This window comes from Mesocricetus auratus, unplaced genomic scaffold, assembly GCF_017639785.1.
Source record: "Mesocricetus auratus isolate SY011 unplaced genomic scaffold, BCM_Maur_2.0 Super-Scaffold_100020, whole genome shotgun sequence".
Classification (NCBI taxonomy): Eukaryota; Metazoa; Chordata; class Mammalia; order Rodentia; family Cricetidae; genus Mesocricetus; species Mesocricetus auratus.
In genome coordinates this window covers 6,835,134-6,857,380 of record NW_024429201.1, presented here as the reverse complement: position 1 = coordinate 6,857,380, position 22,247 = coordinate 6,835,134, and the positions used below count along the sequence as shown (strand labels likewise).

At 38.4% G+C, this 22,247-nt stretch overlaps 1 protein-coding gene across 10 annotated transcripts in view; it reads left to right on the top strand.

Moving 5' to 3' along the window:
* Positions 1-22,247, top strand: part of Slc38a9 (solute carrier family 38 member 9) — a 76,888-nt gene that overhangs the window by 30,459 nt on the left and 24,182 nt on the right. For 5 of the 10 annotated variants that reach the window (XM_040728969.1, XM_040728966.1, XM_040728968.1 and 2 more), the window contains 9 exons: positions 674-847; positions 2,926-3,186; positions 6,743-6,864; positions 6,996-7,059; positions 7,737-7,830; positions 13,054-13,224; positions 15,558-15,617; positions 16,701-16,892; positions 18,355-18,462. In XM_040728969.1, the coding sequence (XP_040584903.1) occupies positions 2,965-3,186; positions 6,743-6,864; positions 6,996-7,059; positions 7,737-7,830; positions 13,054-13,224; positions 15,558-15,617; positions 16,701-16,892; positions 18,355-18,462 (1,033 nt within the window). In that variant the 5' untranslated portion in view covers positions 674-847; positions 2,926-2,964. Of the gene's footprint in view, positions 1-673; positions 848-1,219; positions 3,187-6,742; positions 6,865-6,995; positions 7,060-7,736; positions 7,831-13,053; positions 13,225-15,557; positions 15,618-16,700; positions 16,893-18,354; positions 18,463-22,247 lie in introns of all 10 variants that reach the window. The other 5 variants (XR_005869855.1, XM_040728963.1, XM_040728971.1 and 2 more) reach the window with 4 other exon arrangements.

The window sequence follows — 22,247 nt, the reverse complement described above, 5'->3', positions numbered from 1 at the left end:
CCTGTCTGTCAGGTGTTGGAATTCCTCAACTTCATAGGGATGTGAATAAATAGGTAGTTTCAAGTCAAGATTTCCATACTGGGTACTAGTCTTCCCATGAATCATAGAGTTGTTACTTAACCTCACAGAAGCATGGCTAGGCAGTAGAAGGGTGGAGACAGACTGAAAAGCCAAAAGATTTTAAGGAATTTAAGGAGTAGAATCTAAAAAAGGTGTTAGTAGGAGTGAGGTTTTATGTTTATAAGTATATTAAATGAACACATGAGAATTGAATCATATTTTTAAAGATTTTATAAATTTCCCTCAGTATTAAAATACTTTTCTTTGGCATAACCATAAATATTTATAAGGTGAAGCAAATATGCCCTCTTTGTTTTCAGTGGGTACAGATGAACTACATGTCAAATGTCAAGTAACACTGATAGTTACAGTCAAATGAAAGTGTTCATAGAAGAAAGCTCTAGTCTTTTTATTCTGAGCACTGTCCTCTGTGTAGTATTCTTCATTTTTAAAGTGTTTTAAGATCCAACTAAAGCTCACTTTAGAAATTTATTTTCACTTTCTCAAATGAAGCTTTAGACATGTGTTTCTAATAATTCATTGAAATATGCTGAATTGTATATTTTTAAAGAGAATCTGTTTTGAAAAAATTCCAAAATATTTGTTTGAACAGGCACTCAACATCTCGATGAAAACGGTTGGAAAAGAAAAACTTTCAAAGTCATTCTGTTCTCAGAGTACCCAAGCCAACTAAACTGGTACAATTAACGCTTCAGTCAGAGGCAGGAGCCAAGAAATCTAGCACTTCCCAGACAGCTTTTCAGCAGACCTTCAAACCAACCCAGAGGTTGATATTAATACCATTGGATTTCAGAGTAAAAAGCTACAAGATCATCTATACCTCTTTCTGCCAATATTAGACCTTTTTAGTAGCATAAGTATCTGCCTGAAGTTAGCTTCTTGAATTTTATTAGCATTGATGCTGCAGGAATGTCCTTCAGAGTGTGAGCTTCCCAATGTAGCATCTCCCGTGTGTGTGTGTGTGTGTGTGTGTGTGTGTGTGTGTGTGTGTGTGTGTGTGTGTGTCTGTGTGTCTGTGTGTCTGTGTGTCTGTGTGTCTGTGTCTGTGTGTGTGTCTGTGTGTGTGTGGTGTGTATATTGGAGGCCAGAAGTCAATGCTGGACATCTTCCTCCATTGCACTCCTCCTTTTCTTTGCAGACGGGGTTACTCATTGAACCTGGAGCTCATCATTTGCCCTCATTGGCCAGCCAGTGAGCTCCAGTGAGTCACTTGTTTCTGCCTCCTCCCCAGAACTGGGCTAAATGCATGGCCTCTGTGCTTGTCTGTGTATGCTGGATATGGAAATTCATTTCCTCAAACTGTGGCAAGCACTTTACACCCTGAACATAGCCATATCCCCAGATATCAATATTTTTACATTGCCTTTAAAGTATCACTGCCTTTAAGTGTCATGGTGGAAATAGAATTAATATATCACATCATAACACTTTAGAGAGAGTGGTAATTATACTAGGCATATGTAGAAGTAGTGATTGTTTAGCTTCTTACCCGTTTATTTTCACTGTATCCCCTTAAAATTTATGGATAGCACTTAATGCATTTGCCAGTATATTTGATATATAATATGTCATGTTGATCTCTCTGCCATGCATTTGCTTTTATAAGCACTCTAGCCACTATTCATTAAATTGACTAGTTGATACCTTTATTTGGATGTTGTCATGGAGAATAAATAGCAAATGACTCAAAGGTTCTGTATGTCAGAAAGAGAATACTAAACTCAACACCTACCATATCACAGAGTTTGTTAGAAAAATAGCAGAAATCAAAGTTTCCTTCACTTGGATTTTCAGTTGTACCCACAAGGTTAGATCAACAGTCTCCCAAGTCAGTCACCAACTTCAGTGTGTCACAAGCTTCTCTCAGAACTGGGAGTGCAAAAGAGCCGTGTGAGAGTAGGATTGTCTCTTGGGGTTTGGTTTTCATTATTCTTCCCAGTGTAGAAGGTGAAAGAGTAACAGCCACAGTTGGAGACACAGTGTTATTTCCCACTGCAAAGGGTCTGCGACTTGGCAGAGGAAGGCAATGCTCCATGCAATTCTACCTTGTCCAATTCTATTTGGACTGTTTATTGCTGAAAACTTAGAAGGCACATGAGGGACTTTCAGAAAGACACTAAGGGGCTGACTGGAGATGCTGGTTGAAAGCCAGAGTCTGCAGTTCATCAGGACATAGTTGGGGAGGAAACAAACACACACATAATAGGTAGCAGAGTATGTTAGCAAGGCCCAAGGAAAGTAAGTGAGGCACAGTCTCTCTAGCGCCGCGATGCGCCATTTGACCCGCTGTGGATAGTCACACAAAGGAAGAGGCTGATTAGGACATGAACCCAGAAGCAGGAATCCATTTGACCCGCTGTGGGTAGGCAGGCAAAGAAAGAGGCTGATTGGGACATGAACCAAGAAGCAGGAATCCATTTGACCCGCTGTGGGTAGGCAGGCAAAGAAAGAGGCTGATTGGGACATGAACCAAGAAGCAGGAATTTTGTTTGTCAAAGGAAGTAACTTTGGCTTATAGAAGGAGTTGAAGAAGGAGTAGAGGTTCTTCAGTAAAAGGACATTTTTGTTTATAATTTCTCTGATATGGTGCCAGAAGTATTTTAAAAGACTAATCAAAGCTGTTTCTATCTAAGCCACACTGTTGGAGACCAACAGCTGATACATTTTGTTTTTCTTTGCTATATTTTTCATTAATGACTTCTTAAGCTTATTCCCCTCTCTCTACTCTGTTGCTAAACCCCTTAAGATTCAAGTGTGTTTAAAGAAAAAGCATTATGAGACAAAAGCTGTATTCTGTGGGTAGGATAATACTTCTTTTATGACACTTTCTTTTCCCACCAAAAGTGAGAAGTGAATGCCTTGCCTTTGTGAATCCCATTTCAAATGGAGGACAAGAAGTTATTCTCTGCAATGGCTGACTTCCAGAATTTTTGCCTGAACGTTTTTTGTCAAGTATATATTCCCTTCTTTAGGCCTTTCTATATAGAGCCTACAAACATCGTCAATGTGAATGATGTCATTCAGAGGGTTAGTGACCATGCCTCTGCTATGAACAAGCGGATTCAGTACTACAGCCGGCTCACCACTCCTGCAGACAAGGCACTGGTAAGAGGCAAAGCTCTGCCGCTTGTCTAAAGTTGAGTTGAAATGAACAGTAAACACCAAAAACCAGGGCAACTCCCAAGGGTTGAACTTCTCCATGGTAGTAGTCCAAAGATAGCATCATGCAAAGTAAAAGTAGTAGTTAATACGTGTTTCGGTCTTGTTCGTTCTTATCTACTCTGGCATAGACATTGTTGAAACTCTCTGTTCACAATAACTTGGAGCACTCTTCTTTGTTTTTAATTTTTGCTTATCTCAGATACTAAGAGCTCTGATGAAGACAAATTTCTTTTGAAACAACAACTTAGATCATTGACTAACAGTGTAAGATTCTGGCTAGTTTGTTTAGTTTCTATAACATTTTCCTTAGGCATAAGAAACAAATATGCTCATACATATACCTGATAGTTTCCTGTTTAGCATTTCCTTTTATAAATAAAAATAGCCACATGCTATTACAGTTCATTGTTTTGGCTTATAAATATTAATAAAAATTTAGGAAAGGGATGCAAATGTAATAAAGGCCAAATTTGCATTAGGAGTCAAAGCTTATGCATTCATGATTTTCTGAAGTATGTCTTATTATTTTAGAATGTAAAAATGTATAAGTATCCAGCCAGGTGGTGGTGGCACACGCCTTTAATCTCAGCACTCAGGAGGCAGAGGCAGGCAGATCTCTGTGAGTTCGAGACCAGCATGGTCTACAAGAGCTAGTTCCAGGACAGCCTCCAAAGCCACAGAGAAACCCTGTCTCGAAAAACCAAAAAAAAAAAAAGTATAAGTATGCTTATAATAGTGATCAGCTGTGAGATACTCAGAAATTTGAAAGCTTTAAAAAATACAGTAAATGTACATCTTAAAGCCGATCTTAGTAGCAAAACCGAAAAAAGCAAGTGGCCTTTAACCTTCACTAGATATCTACCAAGGGCAAGGAGTGGGTACCACTTGACCATGGTCATCTGATTTAACCCCATAATGGCCATGTGAAGTAAGCATTAAGATCTTGTCTTTGTTTGGATAGCGTCTCATGAAGTCCAGGCTAATCTCCAACTCTCTATGTGTCTGAGAGTAACCTTGAACTCCTGAGCTCCCTGCCTTCTCACTTTGGTTTCTAGGCATGAACTGGCTCTAAAATCCCAAGAGAAGACTTCTGAAATGTTATGTGCAGAATAATTTTTTACAATTTTTATTTTTTATTCCCTCTTCTCATCCAGGACTTTACAGTAGTATTGATTTTAAAGTCCATTTAATTATCTAATCTTTGGAGATTTGAGGTTATTGTCTGACAGACTCTCCAAATGCTATATTCTTAGAAACAGTCTGCAGAGTATCATCTAGGGCTGAATGAATATCACATTGTGCACTGAGTTGTAACACTTTGTTAACTGACACTGAGATGGCTTTGTACATCTAAATGGTCACCAAAGTGATGGATCCGTTTATAGTGAATTTGTATAAATATCCACATTCATTTTCTAAAATCCTAAAGTCATTTTCCCTAAAAGTATGTTTTGAAGAAGAATAATAAATTATTGTTACCAAATGTTCATAGAGTAAAACCTTTTCATTTATGAAAAAATTCCCATTATTGTTATTCGAAGCTGGAGAAGGGAGAAAGTTGTCTGACAGCATCTCCTAGATCCTTGCTAATAAGCACATATATCTAGAGATCAGCATCATCAGCATCACTGAGAGCTTAGTAAAAAGGCATTGTGTGGGACTTAGTCAGAACCAGTGAAGCATAGTCCGCATGTCAGCAAGATCCTTGTGTGTGTCATAGGAACATTCGGATGAAAGTGCCACTCTAGACCACTGCCACAGTGAGAGCCAGCCCTCCAGTTTTCCATGCCTCCTAAGAACACCCCTTCTCATGCATAATCCAGACCCAGAGACTGAGCACAGGACGTAGAGTCAGGTGATGTGTACATAGAGTAGGTTCTTTCTTCCTTTTTGTGTACATCAGTGTGAGAATACACCAGCCCCAGAGACTGAACACAGAGCACTGGCTTAGGTGAAGAGGACGTGGAGTGGGTTCATTCTTCCTTGTTGTGTACATCAGTGTGAGAACACAACCAGAATTTTCTACCTCGTATTGAACCATGCTCCTTATAAGTTTTGATTTTACTTGTTTTTATCCCCAGTTTGCTTTGTCAGCTGTAGTATTTTTCCTTCTTGATGTGGCATACATACTCTTATACTTTTTCTTCTTTTTACTCATGGCAGAAGACAAGATAATCTAGATTTTAGAGGAGTGTGGGTGAAGAGAAGGAAAAAGACAATTTTCTTATGTATTTTTATCTGTATCTCTGGGAACTAGTTGTTTCTGAAGCCACACACCACACATGGCACTCAGGATATTCTTTCCTACAAAGATAGCATTAATCTCACTGCATTAAAAGGGAAGGATGTGACATTGTTGTACTAATATCTATGTCCTTTCTTCCTATTAAGGCTGATACTCACTCCATCTTTTCCTTGAAGTCTTCCTCTAGCTAGTTTGGTTCGCATTTTTTATCCAGTGAGATACAACAGCAGAGTTGAACTCATACCTTCTAGTCTTGCCTGATTGTTTCACGTGTCTGACTGGAATTTGAGACAGTTTGAGGCTGTTAGTTTACTCAAATAAGAAACTTAGCACAAAGTTGCAATTTTATATGCAGGTGTTAAGTATTAAAAGAGTCACACTAGTTCATATTCATCAGATTCCATGCCTTTAAGGACTTCCTCTTCTCCAAGAACAGCCTTCAAGAGCTGAGCAGTTTCATCAGGGAAACAGGATGGGTTTTCCCCTCCAAAATAGGAAGGTAGAGTTAGAAGAAATGTAGGCGGTAATAAGAGAAATAAGTGTATACGATACATCTCTTCAGTCTTCTTTGCTACATCGGATACTTCTCTGTTGCCTCCTTCCCTTTTGCTTATATACTTGAGTGTCCTGGCTCCTAAAATCCTTGTTTCACCATTCATTAAGTTGCTGTTTCTTTTACTCAAAGCATTCTAAAATTAGTCTATATACTATCCATTAGCCCCTCAATTCTTTAGTCTGTTTCTTCTAAACCACCTTCACCTCAGAGTTAAGTAACCCCACTCAGTTCTTGAAAAACTCATGTAAGAATGGCCTGCTCAGTGGAGAGTTTTCATTTTATTCTTTGCTTCCCTCTTTCTCATGAGTGTGAAAAGTACTTTGATGGTTAGATAGAAATTATTGCTCCTTTATATCTACCACTATACTTGAAAAAATAACTTTTAATTCCTTAATCAGGGATGCATAATATTGTTTATGATACTTAAAAATATATCTAGAAATATCTTAAAGATATGCATGCTGGAGGGTTTTTATAATCCCAACACTCATGTACCAAAGACAGGAAGATCACACATTTGAGATGGGGGGGGAGAAAAGATATGGACGGCAAAGGCCCAAATGTATCTTCCTGGCACCTGCCTACAAGGGACCCATCAACCAGAGCCTCCCAGGTCAATGTCAGTCTTAGAAGTGTGTCTAACCCATTTCTTTTTGTTCATTCACTGGTTGTGATGTTTCTCTCTTCTTTTCCCCAAGATTGCTCCAGACCACGTCGTCCCAGCTCCAGAGGAATGCTATGTGTACAGTCCACTGGGCTCTGCCTATAAACTTCAGAGTTACACTGAAGGCTATGGTAAAAACACCAGCTTAGTAACTATGTGAGTAAAAGTACTTCTGGGAGTGTGAATTAAACTGTATATGAGTGAAAATAACTGGTTGTTTAGTTCTGTCTTAATTAAAATGTTCGAGGAGCCCAACTTCATATTTGTATTGCTATTTACTCTTTCAGTTTTATGATTTGGAATACCATGATGGGAACATCTATACTAAGTATTCCTTGGGGCATAAAACAGGTAAGATAAGTTTTGAGTATACTTTAATCTGAAAATTTATTATTTTTATTTTTAATTGTGTAAATGTGTGAGGCTAAGTGTGGGTATGGGCATATAAGTGCCTGTGTCCATGGAGGCCAGAGATTAGGTTCCCCCTACAGCTGAGTTACAGGCAGTTGTAAGCCACCCAACATGGCTGCTGTGAACCAGGCCCAGCACTCTGAAAGGCTGGTGTTCGTTCTTAACTGCTGAGCATCTCTCCAACCCCTGAATTTGTTTTTTTATCTATAATCCCAGCACTTAGGCTAAAATGACAGGATCATGAGTTCAAGACTAGTTTGGACTGCATAGTAAACTTTAAGCCAGAGTGTTTTTATTCCATATGTCTCCAAAATAGATAAATAACTTAATTAAATAATAACTTTGAAATTTTTACTTTAAGTTTGGGGCTCGGAATAAAGCTCAACGGTAGCATGCTTTCCTAGCTTACATGAAGTTCTGAGTTCAATTACTAGCACTGTAAAAAAATGACTTCTATATTTGTTTTATTGTTTACATAAAATTCTCTTTAAAAAGCAGATGGTCTTTACATTTTTCTGTTGTCATGTTTTTATCATAATTGTTTAGGGTAACAATGTAATTTCTTATGAAGTTATTCTTACATAGTGAAAGGAACCCAATTTTTTATCTTTCAAAAGGCAGGATTCACTACTGGAATGTGTGTCATCGTGCTGATGGGCCTTTTGACACTGTATTGTTGCTACAGAGTGGTGAAATCACGGAGTATGATATGTAAGTAAAAATACATTGTTGCACGAATTAACAAACTTTGCTATTGAGCGGATCCTACGGTGTATATTCTGTGTGTGTGTGTGTGAGCCGTCTCCTTTTACTTTTTATCAGTGTATGAGTGTGTGTGTCACAGTGCACACACGGAGGTTAAAGGACAGTTTGCAGGTGTCAGTTTTCTTCTTCCACCATGCATTCTCTGGGATTGAACTCAGATTGTCAGGGTCGGTGGCTCCCTAACCTCCTGAGCCAGCTCCAGCCAACAACTTTTACATAAATCTTTACTCTTCTAATCCATAGCTTTCCGCTGACCAGTCTGCTGATGAGTTTCTGGCTCCCTCTGAAATCCAGAACCGGGAGTTCTTTGGAGAATACATTTATATTAATGCTTGATGTCCTTATAGGAATAATAAAAGTGTCATTTACAGACATGATTACATTTTATTATTGTGTGCATGAGTGCTTATGGACTTCAGAAGACTACTTGATGGAGACAGTTTGCTCTCCTTCCACCCTCAGGGTCCTGGAGATTAAACTCAGGTTCTCAAGTTTGGTGGCAAGTGCCTCTCCCTCTCATTGGCCCAAAAATGGTATACTTTTAAAACAAAGCCTTTGTTAGATTATTAAGAACTCTATGGTTCTTACCAATTACTGCTTACTTGTTTTGACTCTACATAGCAGACCTGAAAGCATAAAGTATCAACAGAAAAATATCCAAGTGTAAGCAGTTCTTGAAGTTGTATAAACACATTTCCTCTACTTATTTGTATAAATTTCTGGATCAGGGAATCAGGAAGTTAATCTTGTTGTTTGTAAGCTTGAAATTGGGTCTTGTTGAATTGCTATGGCTAGTTTCAGTCTTGAGTAGAAATGATGTTACCCAACCCATGCCTGCTTTATTCTCCTGAGCAGCTGAACTGGTGTGTGCTACTACACAGAAACATCGTTTTAAGTCATTTTCACATATTTTAAACTGAGTATGGTGATGCATGCCTATCATCTCAGAATTCCAAGGTTATCCTCAACTACATAAAGGGTTCAAGGCCAGCCTAGACTACATGAGACTCTCTCTCAAAAAATAAAAATAAAAAAGCAAAACATATATATAAGCACTTTTAGGGATTGACAGACATGTATTTTTCATTCAGTCTTATTAGCATGTTCCAACCAACCTCTAATTTGTAGCCTCTTTCTTTAATTAAACCTAGTCTTAGTCACTTGGGGAGTATTGTTTAAAATCTTGGGAGAAGTCTTGTTTAAAAATCCTTCAAGTTCTCAGTTGAGCTTGTTTAGCCTTTGGTTTCTGCGGTTTTGGTTCTGACTGAAATGGGAAGAACTCTTTATGTAGAAAGTGTGGAACTTACATCAGGTTGTCTGTGTGGTGGAAACATGGCCTCCCCTACACTCACTTCTGACTGTTACAGGTAACACCTGTGTTTCCTAAATGTTCCCATTTAAAAGGGTAAACTTACATCAGTTCATTTTACAAACAGAACCCCAAAGCAAAGCCTGACAGGATATAAAAAGAAAGAAAAACAGTTACAAACATTATTTGATAGAATCAGTGATATACAAAAATACTATCTTGTGTTTAAGATAGGGTTTATTCCGATGATGTGAGAAGTATGCTCTATTAAGAAACCCAACGTAATTCACTACATTAACAAAATAAAGGTAAAATCCATGATTACATCAAAAGATACACTTCCAAAAGCATTTGATGGAGTTCAGCATCCTTTTCTTAGTAAAGTTCTAAGGAAAATACTGTTTTAACAAATTAAAGACTGTTCATCCCTAAACCAAGATCAGCAGTATTCTACAGTGATAAAATCCTTAAAGCGATTTTTATTTAAGTCAAGAAAACATTGAGGCTGCTCATAATTATTCATAGGGGTTTTTGAGATATTATCAAATACAGCAAAAGAATTTTGGACTAATATAAAACTAGAAAAGATTAGTAATTATAGCAAAAAATTATTAGAATGTTGACTAGTGCTATTAGAATTAATGAAAATCTGATAGTTGACTGCATATGAAGTCAGGGATCAACAGCTAGAACTACAGTGCAGAGAACATTGCTCCATTCACCACAGCAGTAAACCCTAAGGGGTTTAGATAAAATTTATCAGGAGTATACATTTAATGGGAGAAAAATACAAACTACCTAAGTGCAAGAACTAAATCTACACAAGTAAGAAAAACGTGCTGTGCCGTTTGGAAGATTCACTATTGTAAACCATAAAAAATCAAATGTATAAATTCAGTCCTATTTCAAACACAGTCGAGAAAATTAGGGGAAAAAAAGAAGTGGAACGGAAGAATCAGACTCACCAGGTATAAAACCACGTTATGTAGTCATGCTAATAAGGCAGAAAGCTGCCAGCTTAGAAACAGGAAGAAGGTCGAGTGGAAGGGCCAGAGAGATGACTAAGTGGTTAAGAGTACTTGCTGCTCTCCTTCAGGACCAGGTTTGCTTCCCTGTGCCTAATGGCATCTCACAACTGTCTGCACCTCTAGTTCTTGAGGCTCAAACGTCCTCTTTGAGCCCAGGGCATGCATGTGTTACACAGGAAAAGCATCCATACGCATGAAATAAAAATTTAATCTTTATATAAACTAGACTGGAAAAGGAAATGCAAATTTCAGGTTTATGAGTTTAAAATGTTCTATGCGATGTAAATTTCAGGTTTATGTGTTTAATATGTCCTATTCTGTGTCTGTTAAATTAAGTACCAGCTGGGGAAAAACCCTGTATGACACCTCATACAAAAATATATTGCAGATAGCATTCACACTAAAATGTGAAAAGTTAAAGATATAAAGATATTAGAAGAAAATTTAGAAGGTTGTGCACATAAACTAGTGATTGAGATTTTCATGACCAATATGGAAGATATAAAAGCTTTAAAAAGAATATATCAGAAAGTTATAGAGTGTTAACAGAAAACATCCTGGCAGGTAATCTAGGGGACATTTGAAAGAGTCACATGCTGCAAGATAGAGTCCACACCCAAAGTAATCTATAGAGAAAACAAATCCAAATATTAGTGATATAATTGCTAATCAAGGAGGTGATTGTCACCCATCATGAAGAACTTTTCTTTGCTGTGTCTATAAGTAAGCTTGTTATCTATTCTTCAAAGTCCATTCTTAATTGGACATTTATAGATTAGAATGTTTTTCACTTTGTGGTTGTTTCAATTCTAGCACCCTGATGTCTATAAGAATGCTATTAGAATAGAAGAGATACATTGGACAAGATTTGGTGGCTAAGCCACACTTAATTATTCCTACATATATACTACTATATAATACACATAGAGAGACAGACAGACAGACAGACAGACAGACACACACACACACAGACACACACACTGACTACCCACCCCCACCCTGAAAACTAGATTAGTATTTGGCACAATTGTTATTTTTTGTTTGTTTTTTAAGAGAGATCTCACTGTGTTGCCCAGGCTGTTTTCAAGCCCATAGGTTCAAGTGGTCCTTCCTCCCACCTCAGACTCCATAGTAGCAGGGGGTATAAGCGCTACTGCCACACCAAGCTGAACTGATTTTTCAAGAAACTGTAATTGTTTCTAAAACTCTCCTTTCAGTTACAGTGGGGCAGGGTGGAGTTTGTGTGGAGATCAGAGGACAGCATTTTGGGTTTGGTTTCCATCATGCAGGTCCAGGGACTGACTCGGGTCATCAGCTCGGCAGCAACACCTTCACTAGCTGAGTCATTTACTCGTCCAAACTAGTAGTGGTTATCTAGATGCAAACCACCATGCTCAGTACCAGGGTTCATTGCTGCTTTCTGCCAGGTACTGACTGCTATATTTTACTTGTGATGTTTCTAGAACTTGCTCCTTCTTTGTCATCAGACAGCAATTAACGTAAAGCAGTACAAATCATAGAGTCATATGGAAAGTAACTATAATTTGATGGTAGTTAAAGTAATCTTATGTTATACATATCTCTATTCTTATTCTGTACCAAAATATTGAGGCAAAGAAATTACTTTTACAATAACGCAACCATAGAAGAGCAAATATTTTGTGTTCCTTTTATATAAATTCTTATCATTTAATATGCTTTATTACAATCTTGTCTCCCACTCCATCACGTTTGTTTAAGGGAATTTTGTGGGTGCAGTCACCTTTGTTATCTTTGTTTGGTGTTTGGTTAAATAACTGTGCATTTTACATTGTGGCTCTATTGTATTTGATTAATAATTGTGTATTGTAACACATGTATGTGCTCTGTTGTCTACTATTATAAGTAATACTCTTCTAAAAGTAATTTATACATATTTTATGGATCTTTTTAAATTATTTTCTTAAAATCTTGACCCCTAAAGAAAAAAAAAGTGGGCTGGAGAGGCTGGAGATACAGCTCAGTGGCAGGGTACAGGGTTGGCATGTGCACAGTTGCATGGGTCCAATCCAGGTTCAAAAAAAACAAGAGGAAAAAAAGAAAACACAATTGCTAAATTTAAGTTTTTTTCTTTTCTTTTCTTTTCTTTTTTTTTTTTTTTTTTTTTTTTTGGTTTTGGTTTTTTGAGACAGGGTTTCTCTGTATTGTTTTAGAGGCTGTCCTGGAACTTGCTCTGTAGACCAGGCTGGCCTCGAACTCACAGAGATCCGCCTGCCTCTGCCTCCCGAGTGCTGGGATTAAAGGCGTGCACCACCACCACTTGGCAACTTTTTAAATTCTTAACTTAGTTATCTCAAATTTAAATTGGCTTGTAGCATAAAGCGACTCAAGACAACTCTCCTTCGTGTTGTTAAATAGTGTTTAACTGTTAAGTAATGTTTTAAATGAGCTAGCATGGTAATTTATGCCTACAATCCCAGAAATCTGGGAAGCTGAGGCATAAGGATTGCTGTAAGTTTGGGGTTAGCCTGGGCTGTACAGCAAGACACCATCTCAAAAAAGAAAGTATTCTGTTTTTTACAAATTAGGTTTCCTACTCTTGGTTATCACGTGCTCTTTTTAGCTATAAAAAGTTATGATGCTGTTTCTCAGATTATACTATTTTGCTAATCACATTTGTTTTATTTTATTACATCCTAATTGCTGGTTTTTCCATAATGCATTCTTGTATTTGTTGGTAAAGTAGACATAATCTTTTGCTAAATATTTTGAATTAATTGGGGAATACAAATTATAAATGTAGACTATGTGACCAGTATCTAGTCTTATTATTTTTCTTTCATTTTTATCTAGGTACTTCAGACACAACTACCTGGGAATATCCAGATGTCTGCAAACATTATTTTGGCTCCTTTGGGCAGTGGTCGAGTCTCCTTTTCTCCTTGGTGTCTCTTATTGGAGCAATGATAGTTTATTGGGTTCTTATGTCTAATTTTCTTTTCAATACTGGAAAGTTTATTTTTAGTAAGTATTGATATAGTCTTTAACCAAGTTACCCCCAAATATCATTGTAATATTCTAGTTCTAACCTTATATTTTTATATGTAAAGTATTATATAATCCTGGGTAATATGCTTGATTCAGCTTTTCTATGCTTAGTATCTCAAATATCATGATTGTAAACATTATTTTTACATAAATACTGTGTCATTCTGACATTTTAAAAATGTATTTCAATCATATTCACTTCCTGTTATGCTATCTTGTTCCCTCCACTCCCTTTAGCTCCCTTCCTCTTCCCAACTTTCTCCCTTCTACTTTCATGTCTTTGTTTTGGTCACCCAGTGAGTTTCATTAAGGCTGCTTACACGAACGTGGGTGAAAGTTTGTTTACTGAAGCAAACACACTTTAGCATTGTCTGCACCACTGATAAAATGTCTCTCCCTCCCTATCGGTGGTTACCTGCATATATATTCTCTTGAAGGGGTGGGCTCCAAGAGCCCTTCCTCCTTCCGTGAAAGTGTATCCACAAGCCCAGTCTTACGAAGATACCACAACTGCTGGGAGTTCAAGAATGGAAAAACATGTCACCCCCAGAAGTCAGGGTGCCATCAGCCCCTGAACCCCTCTGGCTCCTGAGGGGTTTTTTGGTTCCTCTTCCAGAATGTTCCCTGAGCCGTGGAGAGGGTGTTATAGTTGTCCTACTCATGACTGGGCATTCAACAGTCATTTATTCTCAGGACTTTGGCCAGTTTTGAGTCTCCGCAGTTACCACTGACCACTGCAAAATGAAGCATCTCTGGCCAAGCTGACAGCCGTGCCATGTTATGGGCATAAACAGAGTTATGCAGAAGGCAGTTTCACAGGCACATCATGTCCACTTAGCAAAAAGCAGCAGTAACTCCCACACCAGGGTGTATGACCTCCCCAACTGCATTAACTTTAAGAAGCAGTATTCCTTCTGAATCTCTAATTAGTATAAAGTATTTCTATAACATTTTAGTACTGAAACAGAGAAGTTTATGAAATTCACTGGCATTTGTTACTGAAGAATCTGATATTTGAACAATCAATGAACCTGCTCAGTTCAGCTCTAGAATTCTGAAGAGGGCATTATCAACCCAATCCAAGCACTTTTTATAATACTTTTAACTTGGATGGAGGATGTTCATTTTAAGGGTTTTTTTTGGACATTTATTTGTATTGTGTGTGAGTATGTACATGTATGTATGTTGGTGGATGTACACATGCCAGGGCACACATGTGGCATCAGAGAACTTATAGGAGTGTGTTCTCTCCTTCCACCACTTGTGTTTTGGGGATCAAATTCTGATTATATACTAACCACGTATCTTCCATCATGCTGTAAACATCTTAATAGAATGTATTCACTTTTATGTGGTGGTTCTTTCAGGATTTTGCTTTATTTTTTTAAACCTTTAAATTAGTCATTTGTAGTTTTTTGTTTTTGTTTTGCATCAAGGTCCATAAGTCTTTTATATACATTTTAGAATCAACCAACTTTCAAATTCTAGAACAATATAATTAGGTTTTGATTGAAGTTGCATTGAATATTCAATCAACATACCATAATCAGTATTATTAGGCTGTTGATTTAGGGTTAATGAGAATTGCATTACATTTATTCATGTGGAAAGAAGTTGTGCTAGAATACTGAGTTTTCCTATTCATGATCATAGCGTAGTTTAAGTTCCTGTTTAATGTCTCTTATGTTTTCCTTGGTAAAAGTCTTGTATACTTTAGAAACACTTTCTGATTGATACCTTACTTTTTGTTATTAAAAAGCAAGCGTTAAACAGAAAATTATATGGAACCACATGTTGGGCCATGGTGGCGCACACCTTTAATCCCAGCACTGGGGGGAGGGGTGGGCAGAGGTAGGCAGATCTCTGTTTTAGACCAACCTGGTCTACAGAGTGAGTTCCAGGTCAGCCAGGGCTACACAGTGAAACCCTGTCTCAAAAAAACCAACAGACAAAAACCCACTGAGGAAAAGGAATCCACGTTCCTCTCACTTAGCCTAAACACTTGTCAACATTAGTCTGTTCTAGAATGGTCTACAGTAGGGATTTTTTTTAACTCCCTCACTTTTAAAAAAATATTGCCCCTTGAGAACACTTTTTAGACATCTTATTCTAATTGTCCCTCCAATGAAATTTTAGTATCAGATATTTTATAAAGTGTGTATTTATCTGTACATTATGTTTTTAAAAAGAAAGTATTTTTCCTCTTCTCAGGAATGAATAACCATGTTTATAAACAAAAGACTTTAACTGATGATGGGATTTGGCATGATTCATTCATGATTAACTGTATGATTGTCTTTAACTTATAGATTTTATTCATCACATTAATGACACAGACACTGTACTGAGAACCAATAATAGCAACCCTGGTAAGTAGTTTGGAATTCAGTTGGTTTCCTTGTCACCAATCCTGCTACCAAAACAGTTTAAAAATGGAATGCATGACCCCAATTTAGGTAAATTGTTGGGAAAAATGTTCTTCTATTACTGGGCTGCTGTACAATTATTGGCGGTATGTTTCAGAATAGATTTATTTATTAGAAATAGGTGTTTGAGTGTGATTTGGTAGTAGTGCACCTGCATGGCACATGAAGAACTGGGACTGAGCCTTGGCATCATGAAAGAATAAAGATTAAAAAGAACATGGAAATAAGCCTGATGAGATATCCCAGAGGGTAACAGGCTGACGACCTAAGCTTGACCCTTCGGACCCACAGGGCTGAAGAAGGAACTGCTCCTTCAAGTTGCCCTCTGACTTCCACACACTGTGACATGTAAATGCGCAACAGAAAGTTATAAATAAATAAATGCTGAGAGAGAAGAAAGGAAGCAAAGAGAAAGAGAAGAAAAATGCATTCTCCAGACTTCCCAGTTCTCAAGGTGTCATCTAGATTCTTAGGCTGCTGTAAGTGGGGTAAACTCCAGAGTCATTTTGGATTGTTAAACTCCAAATTCTTCAGTTTTTCACTAGTGACCTGGATTTCTGCTTTTAATTCCCTAACACATACATTTTATGGTTATTAAAGAAAGAAAAAGGGAGTCAGTAAAATGGCTCAATAAGTAAAGGTATTTCTCCACTAAGCCGATGACCTGAGTTCAGTCCCAACACCTACACGGTAGAAGGAGAGAATGGACTGTGCCAAGTTGTCCTCTCACATTGCACATGTGCTGTGATGAACATGCACACACATAAATAATAAATCTAGTCAATTTTTTTAGAGAAAAGGGCCTCTTATTTAGCCCTTGTATACGAACAATTACTCTACATGCTACATCTCATACTATAAAGATTCCCTTACCTTTTACTAATTGTATTTAGATGAAAGATTCCTAAATCACCTCTATAACCCTTTTGTAGAAGTTCATGCTAACCCTAAGCAGGCGCCAATCCTGGGCACACTGATTCCCCAGCTTGTTTGGTCTAACCTCTGACATGTCCTTTACTTTTGCAGTGATTTGTCCAAGCGCTGGCAGTGGTGGCCATCCTGACAACAGCTCTGTGATTTTCTACAATGACACAGAAGTCCAGCAGTTTGAAAAGTGGTGGAATAAGTCCAAGACAGTGCCCTTCTACCTTATAGGGCTCCTCTTGCCGCTGCTCAACTTCAAATCTCCTTCGTTTTTTTCCAAGTTTAATATCCTAGGTAAGGTACTGCTTTGTGGGACTTCAGAAGTTTGAGTGGGGAGACAGTTACCTTCCTGGCTGTTCAGGTCTACTTAATTTGTTCATTCATACAATACATTAATTTTGTTGCTTTTTGTTTTCCTATAAAGTTTGACACAGAAAAATGGACACAACCATTTCAGGTTCCTCTTGCCTTTTGGGAGTTGGCTTTCTTGATATGAATCACCAGGTTTCCCATTCCAACCTTCTTGAACAATTCATTTCCTGTCAGAGTACAGCTAGAGGAAATAGACCCTATTTAAGTTGACAAAAAGACCTTCTGTGAAAGCTCAGATCTGGTTAACTAAAGGAAATCTGGAGGCACCACTTACAAAGACTTGTTAGACTCAGTCCGTAGGATTTTACCTCCCTTCCAAAGCTTTCCCAGTGGGCAGCTGTGGTGGACTATAATCAGATTCTCCACCATAGCAAGGAAATAGGAGGAACAAACCAAAATGTAGCCCGGGTTCCCAGGAGATGAAAGGAAGGGGTAAAGATGGTCTCTCTGACTGTCTCCCTCAGTGCAGGATGCTTTAAGCCAGCATGAGCACAGGGAGAAAATGAGCTGTTCCATAATCTCGGCCTCCTGTCTTCATCTTTCTGAATCAGCTAATCTCTAAACCCACAGTCCAGCTTATAGAGCTCCTTGTGGTTTCCCAACTCGCTGCTGACTTGCCAGTGGAACAAGTCTTTCACAAGCATATGAATTTACAGAGGGTTTGTTCAGGGAGACACCATGATCCTCAGGCTTCCAACCAGACTTCAAGACATTCCAACTATAACTTCCTCACAGCAGTGGCACCTAAGGGCATTCAGAATCAGGTCTGATTGGCCTCTGTAATGAATGACCTGGAGTTGGAGATACGACTCACTGAGGGGGCACCTGCACAGTTGTATATCAAGGCTCTGAGTTTGATTCCCAATGCTACAGGAAACATTTGTTAATTAAAAATAACACTGCTCTAATTTCCACACTACTAAAAAGTCTGTGTGGCAGAGCTCGCATAGCTGTTTGGTCACCTTTGTCAAATGTTAGCTACTTTTCTCTCTTTACTTTCTTGTCATTTCAAATTAGCTTACAGGCTTTTCCAGTGTGATGAGTGTCTCCCAGCACTTAAAACATGGTTTCATGGTTTGTGTGTTTGCTTTTTCTCTTGTATAACTGATAATTTTGTGATGGAGTCTGCTTGTTGCTTACACTGAATTCCTAAGTTAATTAAACAGTTCCCATTCAGTAAGCACTAGTGAGGTTGCTTGATCTTAGTCTCTTTAGGCTTACTATCCCATTTTTTGTTTCATTTTTTGATAACTCACAAGTGTAATTTTTATTCTTTAGAATCTAGCTTTTTTAAAGAAGATAATTTCTCCAGTCCTGATTTTTAAAGTAATCCATAAGATATGCAAAGATGATAAGTGGTTTCTGGGTTGTCTGTCCCTTACAGGTACAGTGTCGGTCCTCTATTTGATTTTCATTGTTACCTTGAAAGCTATTCGCTTAGGATTCCATCTGGAATTTCACTGGTTTGTGCCAACAGAATTTTTTGTACCAGGTGAGTTTGTCAAAATAAGAGATAACTAACTAGCAATAACGTATCTTTAAGTTAACTACTGTGAAATGTTAATCTAAGACAGGTAATACATGGTTAATGTGATAGCTCTCGCCTGCCAGTCCCAGCAATTGTGAGGCTGAAACAGAGGACTGCCGTGAGTTCTAAGCCAGCCTGGGCCATAGAGTGAGATGCTGCCTCATAAAAACAAAATTAAAACAAAACAAAACAGGACTATAGCCGGTATTTCTGGCAAGTAGAATAACCAGGGCTCTATCATTTTCGGCTTGACACTTGATTATTGGCATTAATTTTATAGTACACTTGAAAAATCAAAATCTTCTCTAGGCTTTCTAAGGAAAATGTTCTTAGAATGTCAGAAACTTAGAACATTGTTATGCATGTTGATAAAACTGCTCATTAAAATGATTGTTCCTGACTGGGCATGGTGGCTCATGCTTTCAACCCAGTATTTAGGAAGCAGAGGCAGGTAGGATTGCTGTGAGTTCAAGGCCAGACCCTGTCTCCAAAACAAAAGAAGGAAAGGAAGGAAGGAAAATCATGGTTCCCCTTATGGATTTTTCTGGAATTTTATTGTTTTTCAGGTTAAGATTATGATTTTTAAATAGATTTTTGCACCTGTCTCATTTCTCCTCTTGATTACAATGGGGCAATTTAGTTTCACCCAGGCTTAAAATATATAGGACATTTTTTAAAAACACCAATAAAACAATGAAGAAATGAATGAATTATACTAAATAAAAAGAGATTAAAAAGTGACTATTACCATATTGCCCTCCAAAATCTGGGACATACATGTTTCCTGAACTCCATGCTACAAAGTTTGAGCAGCACAAGGCCCTTTCGAAGTGACTTCTAGCAATAAATGCCTGGTAGAGGCCCAGTCCAGGAGCTCACAGAAGCCGTTGCAGATGTAGGTGCCCTCTGGCACCCTGACTCATATGAAGCTGTAAGTCCTACTCCATTCGGGCTGCCTTCCACAAATACGTTGCCTCCTTCTCTAGATACATACAGCCAACGGGATGCCCAAGAGTATCTGAAGCTCCAGTTCCCTGCCACCTCTCTGGCGAGAGGCTCTGTGTGAAGAACCGGTATTAAAAGATGATGACCGAGCCAACTTAATGTGGAAACAGTACCTGGAGCGAGAAGACAGCAAGATTGTGTGGGCTTATTTGTGGAACAATTGAAAATTTGCCTTCAGTGCCAGGCCTGTGGGTATCGCTCCACAACCTTCGAGGTTTTTTTGTGACCTGTCTCTGCCCATCCCCAAGAAAGGATTTGCTGGAAGCAAAGTGTCTGTGAGGGAGTTTCAGCCTTTTCACCAAGGAAGAACAGAGTCTGAAAATGCCCCAGTGTGTGAGCAATGCCGACAGAAAACACGAAATACCAAAGAGTTAACAGTACAAAGTTCCCCCCAGGAGGGAAAAAGTGACTGTTACAAACTAATCATAAGAAAATAATACTCAATTCTATTATTGGTTTAGAAAGACTTCTTTCTTTCCAGTCTTCAGTCATCAAGCAGTCTAGAATCTCGGTTCAAGTATCAGGCCTTTATCTCCCTATTTCTTTGCTATAACCTTCCTAGGTTTTCAAGCTGTATAGAGTAGGTAGTCACTGAAAATTGTTGATTATGTTACCATGGCTACTTGTTTTAGACCATTTGACTTTACTGATTTTCCAAAATACTGAGCCTTGAAAGGGCATGGTGGTGCACACCTCTAATCCCAGCACTAGGGAAGCTGAGGCAACTGGATGTCAGAACAGCCAGATGTGAGAGACCCTGTCTCAAAGAAAGATTGAAAAAAAAGAAAAAGCACTGATGTTTCCATCAGTATGGCAGTATTGAGTTTTCCCACTAATTGTCTAAAATAGTCCAGCATATTGTTTTTAATGTTACATCTATTGTGTTAGTAAACTGAAAATAGATACCCAGTGTGACTACAGAGATGGCCTAGCAATTACAAATATTTGTTGCCCTTGCAAGGGGCTAAGATTTGTTTTTGAGCACCTGCGTGGAGTCAACACCCCCACCTGTAACTCCAGCTTCAAGGGATCAGTATTCTCTGGTACCTGTGCTCAAATGCACATACTCACACACAGGCACAATTACACATAATCAAGCATAAAATAAATATATTTTTTAAAGTGCATAACCAGGATGGATAAATAGTTATCTGGGAAACAGAAAAGAAGTTCTTAAGTAGATGGTAAGTCATTCATTTTCCACTATCCAGTATTATATGGTATGAAGGGGAAATAACGAAGATTAAACAAGGTGTAGTTTCCATTAGGATGCTTAAAGACTGAAGAATGAGATGTGTCCTAAGTGTTTTCTGAGAGGCCAATTAAAAATCAAGAGAACAGTGGAGAGGAAAAACCTTTACCGTCCTCATGAAAAGTGCCATCATTTTACAATTCTAAAGATATTTATGTATTCATGTTTCTTTTACAATTACTTATTACATTTATTTATTTGTGCACATACCATAGCCCGTGTGTGGAGGATATCACAGGACAGCTTGTGAAAGTCAAGGGTTCTCTCCTTCAACCTGTGGGTTATTGGGTTTCTATTGCTTTTTGTTTATTGGGTTGCTATTATTGCAACGAAACACCATGACCAAAAAAGCAAGTTGGGAAGGAAAGGATTCATTTAGCTTACACTTCCACATTGCTGTCCATCACCAAAGGGAGTCAGGACAGGAACTCAAGCAGAGCAGGAACCTGGAGGCAGGAGCAGGTGCAGAGGCCATGGAGGAACACTGCTTACTGGCTTGCTTCCCCTGGCTTGCTCAGCCTGCTTTCTTATAGAACCTAGGTGTCAGCCCAGGGATGGCAGCACCCACCACGGACTGGGCCCTCCCCCATCAACAATCACTAAGAAAATGTCTTACAGCTGGATCTTTTGGAGACATTTTCTCAACTGAGGCTCCTTCCTCTCTGATGACTCTAACTTGCATCAAGTTGATGTAAAACTAGCCGGTACGCTGGGTACGGAACTTAGGTTGTCAGGTTTAGCAACAAGAGTCTTTACTTGATGAGCATCTCTCTTGATCATTATTCTTATTTCTAAACTTTTACCTTTTAGTATGTCTATCATCGACTTTGCTCTCAGGTAGTAGTTGGGGATAAAAGGTTAAATCTCTACTTAAGCATTTACTCTACTTTCCTACTAACTCAAAGACCTTTCTCCACTAAGTAATGCCATGCAACCAACTGGCTTTATGTATTGTCTGTATGGTAACCAGTCCTAATTTTATACTTCCAGCCCAGATCCCCTATGAAGTTCTTTCTCATGTGTCCAACTCACACCTTCTCTCTCTTTACTTCGATGTTTATGGATGTATCAAGCTCAAATTGGCAAAGACCAAATGTTTGCTTGTTTGTTTGTTTGTTTGTTTCAGTGTCCATCCCTATCCATCAACATGCATGACTTGCTCTTCTGTGGCCTCCCCCCACCTTAAAACAGAAGCTGTTTTCCAGTTGTTCTGATCAACACTGTATAGTCTGACCATTTTCCATCCACACCCAACCCATCCACAGAGTGTGTCTGTTTTATCTTTTAAAACAGTTAAGAATATAACTTCTTACCATCTCCACCAAAAAAAACTATGTCAAGCTATTAATCTTTTGTCTGGATTATTGTAGTGCTAATTAATTTTGTCTGTCTCCTCCACCCTATGCTATTCTACACCCAGCAGCTAGAGTTACATTTGCAAAACAACCCAAGCTAATATGGTAGTGCATATTTGTGATGCCAGCCCTGAAAG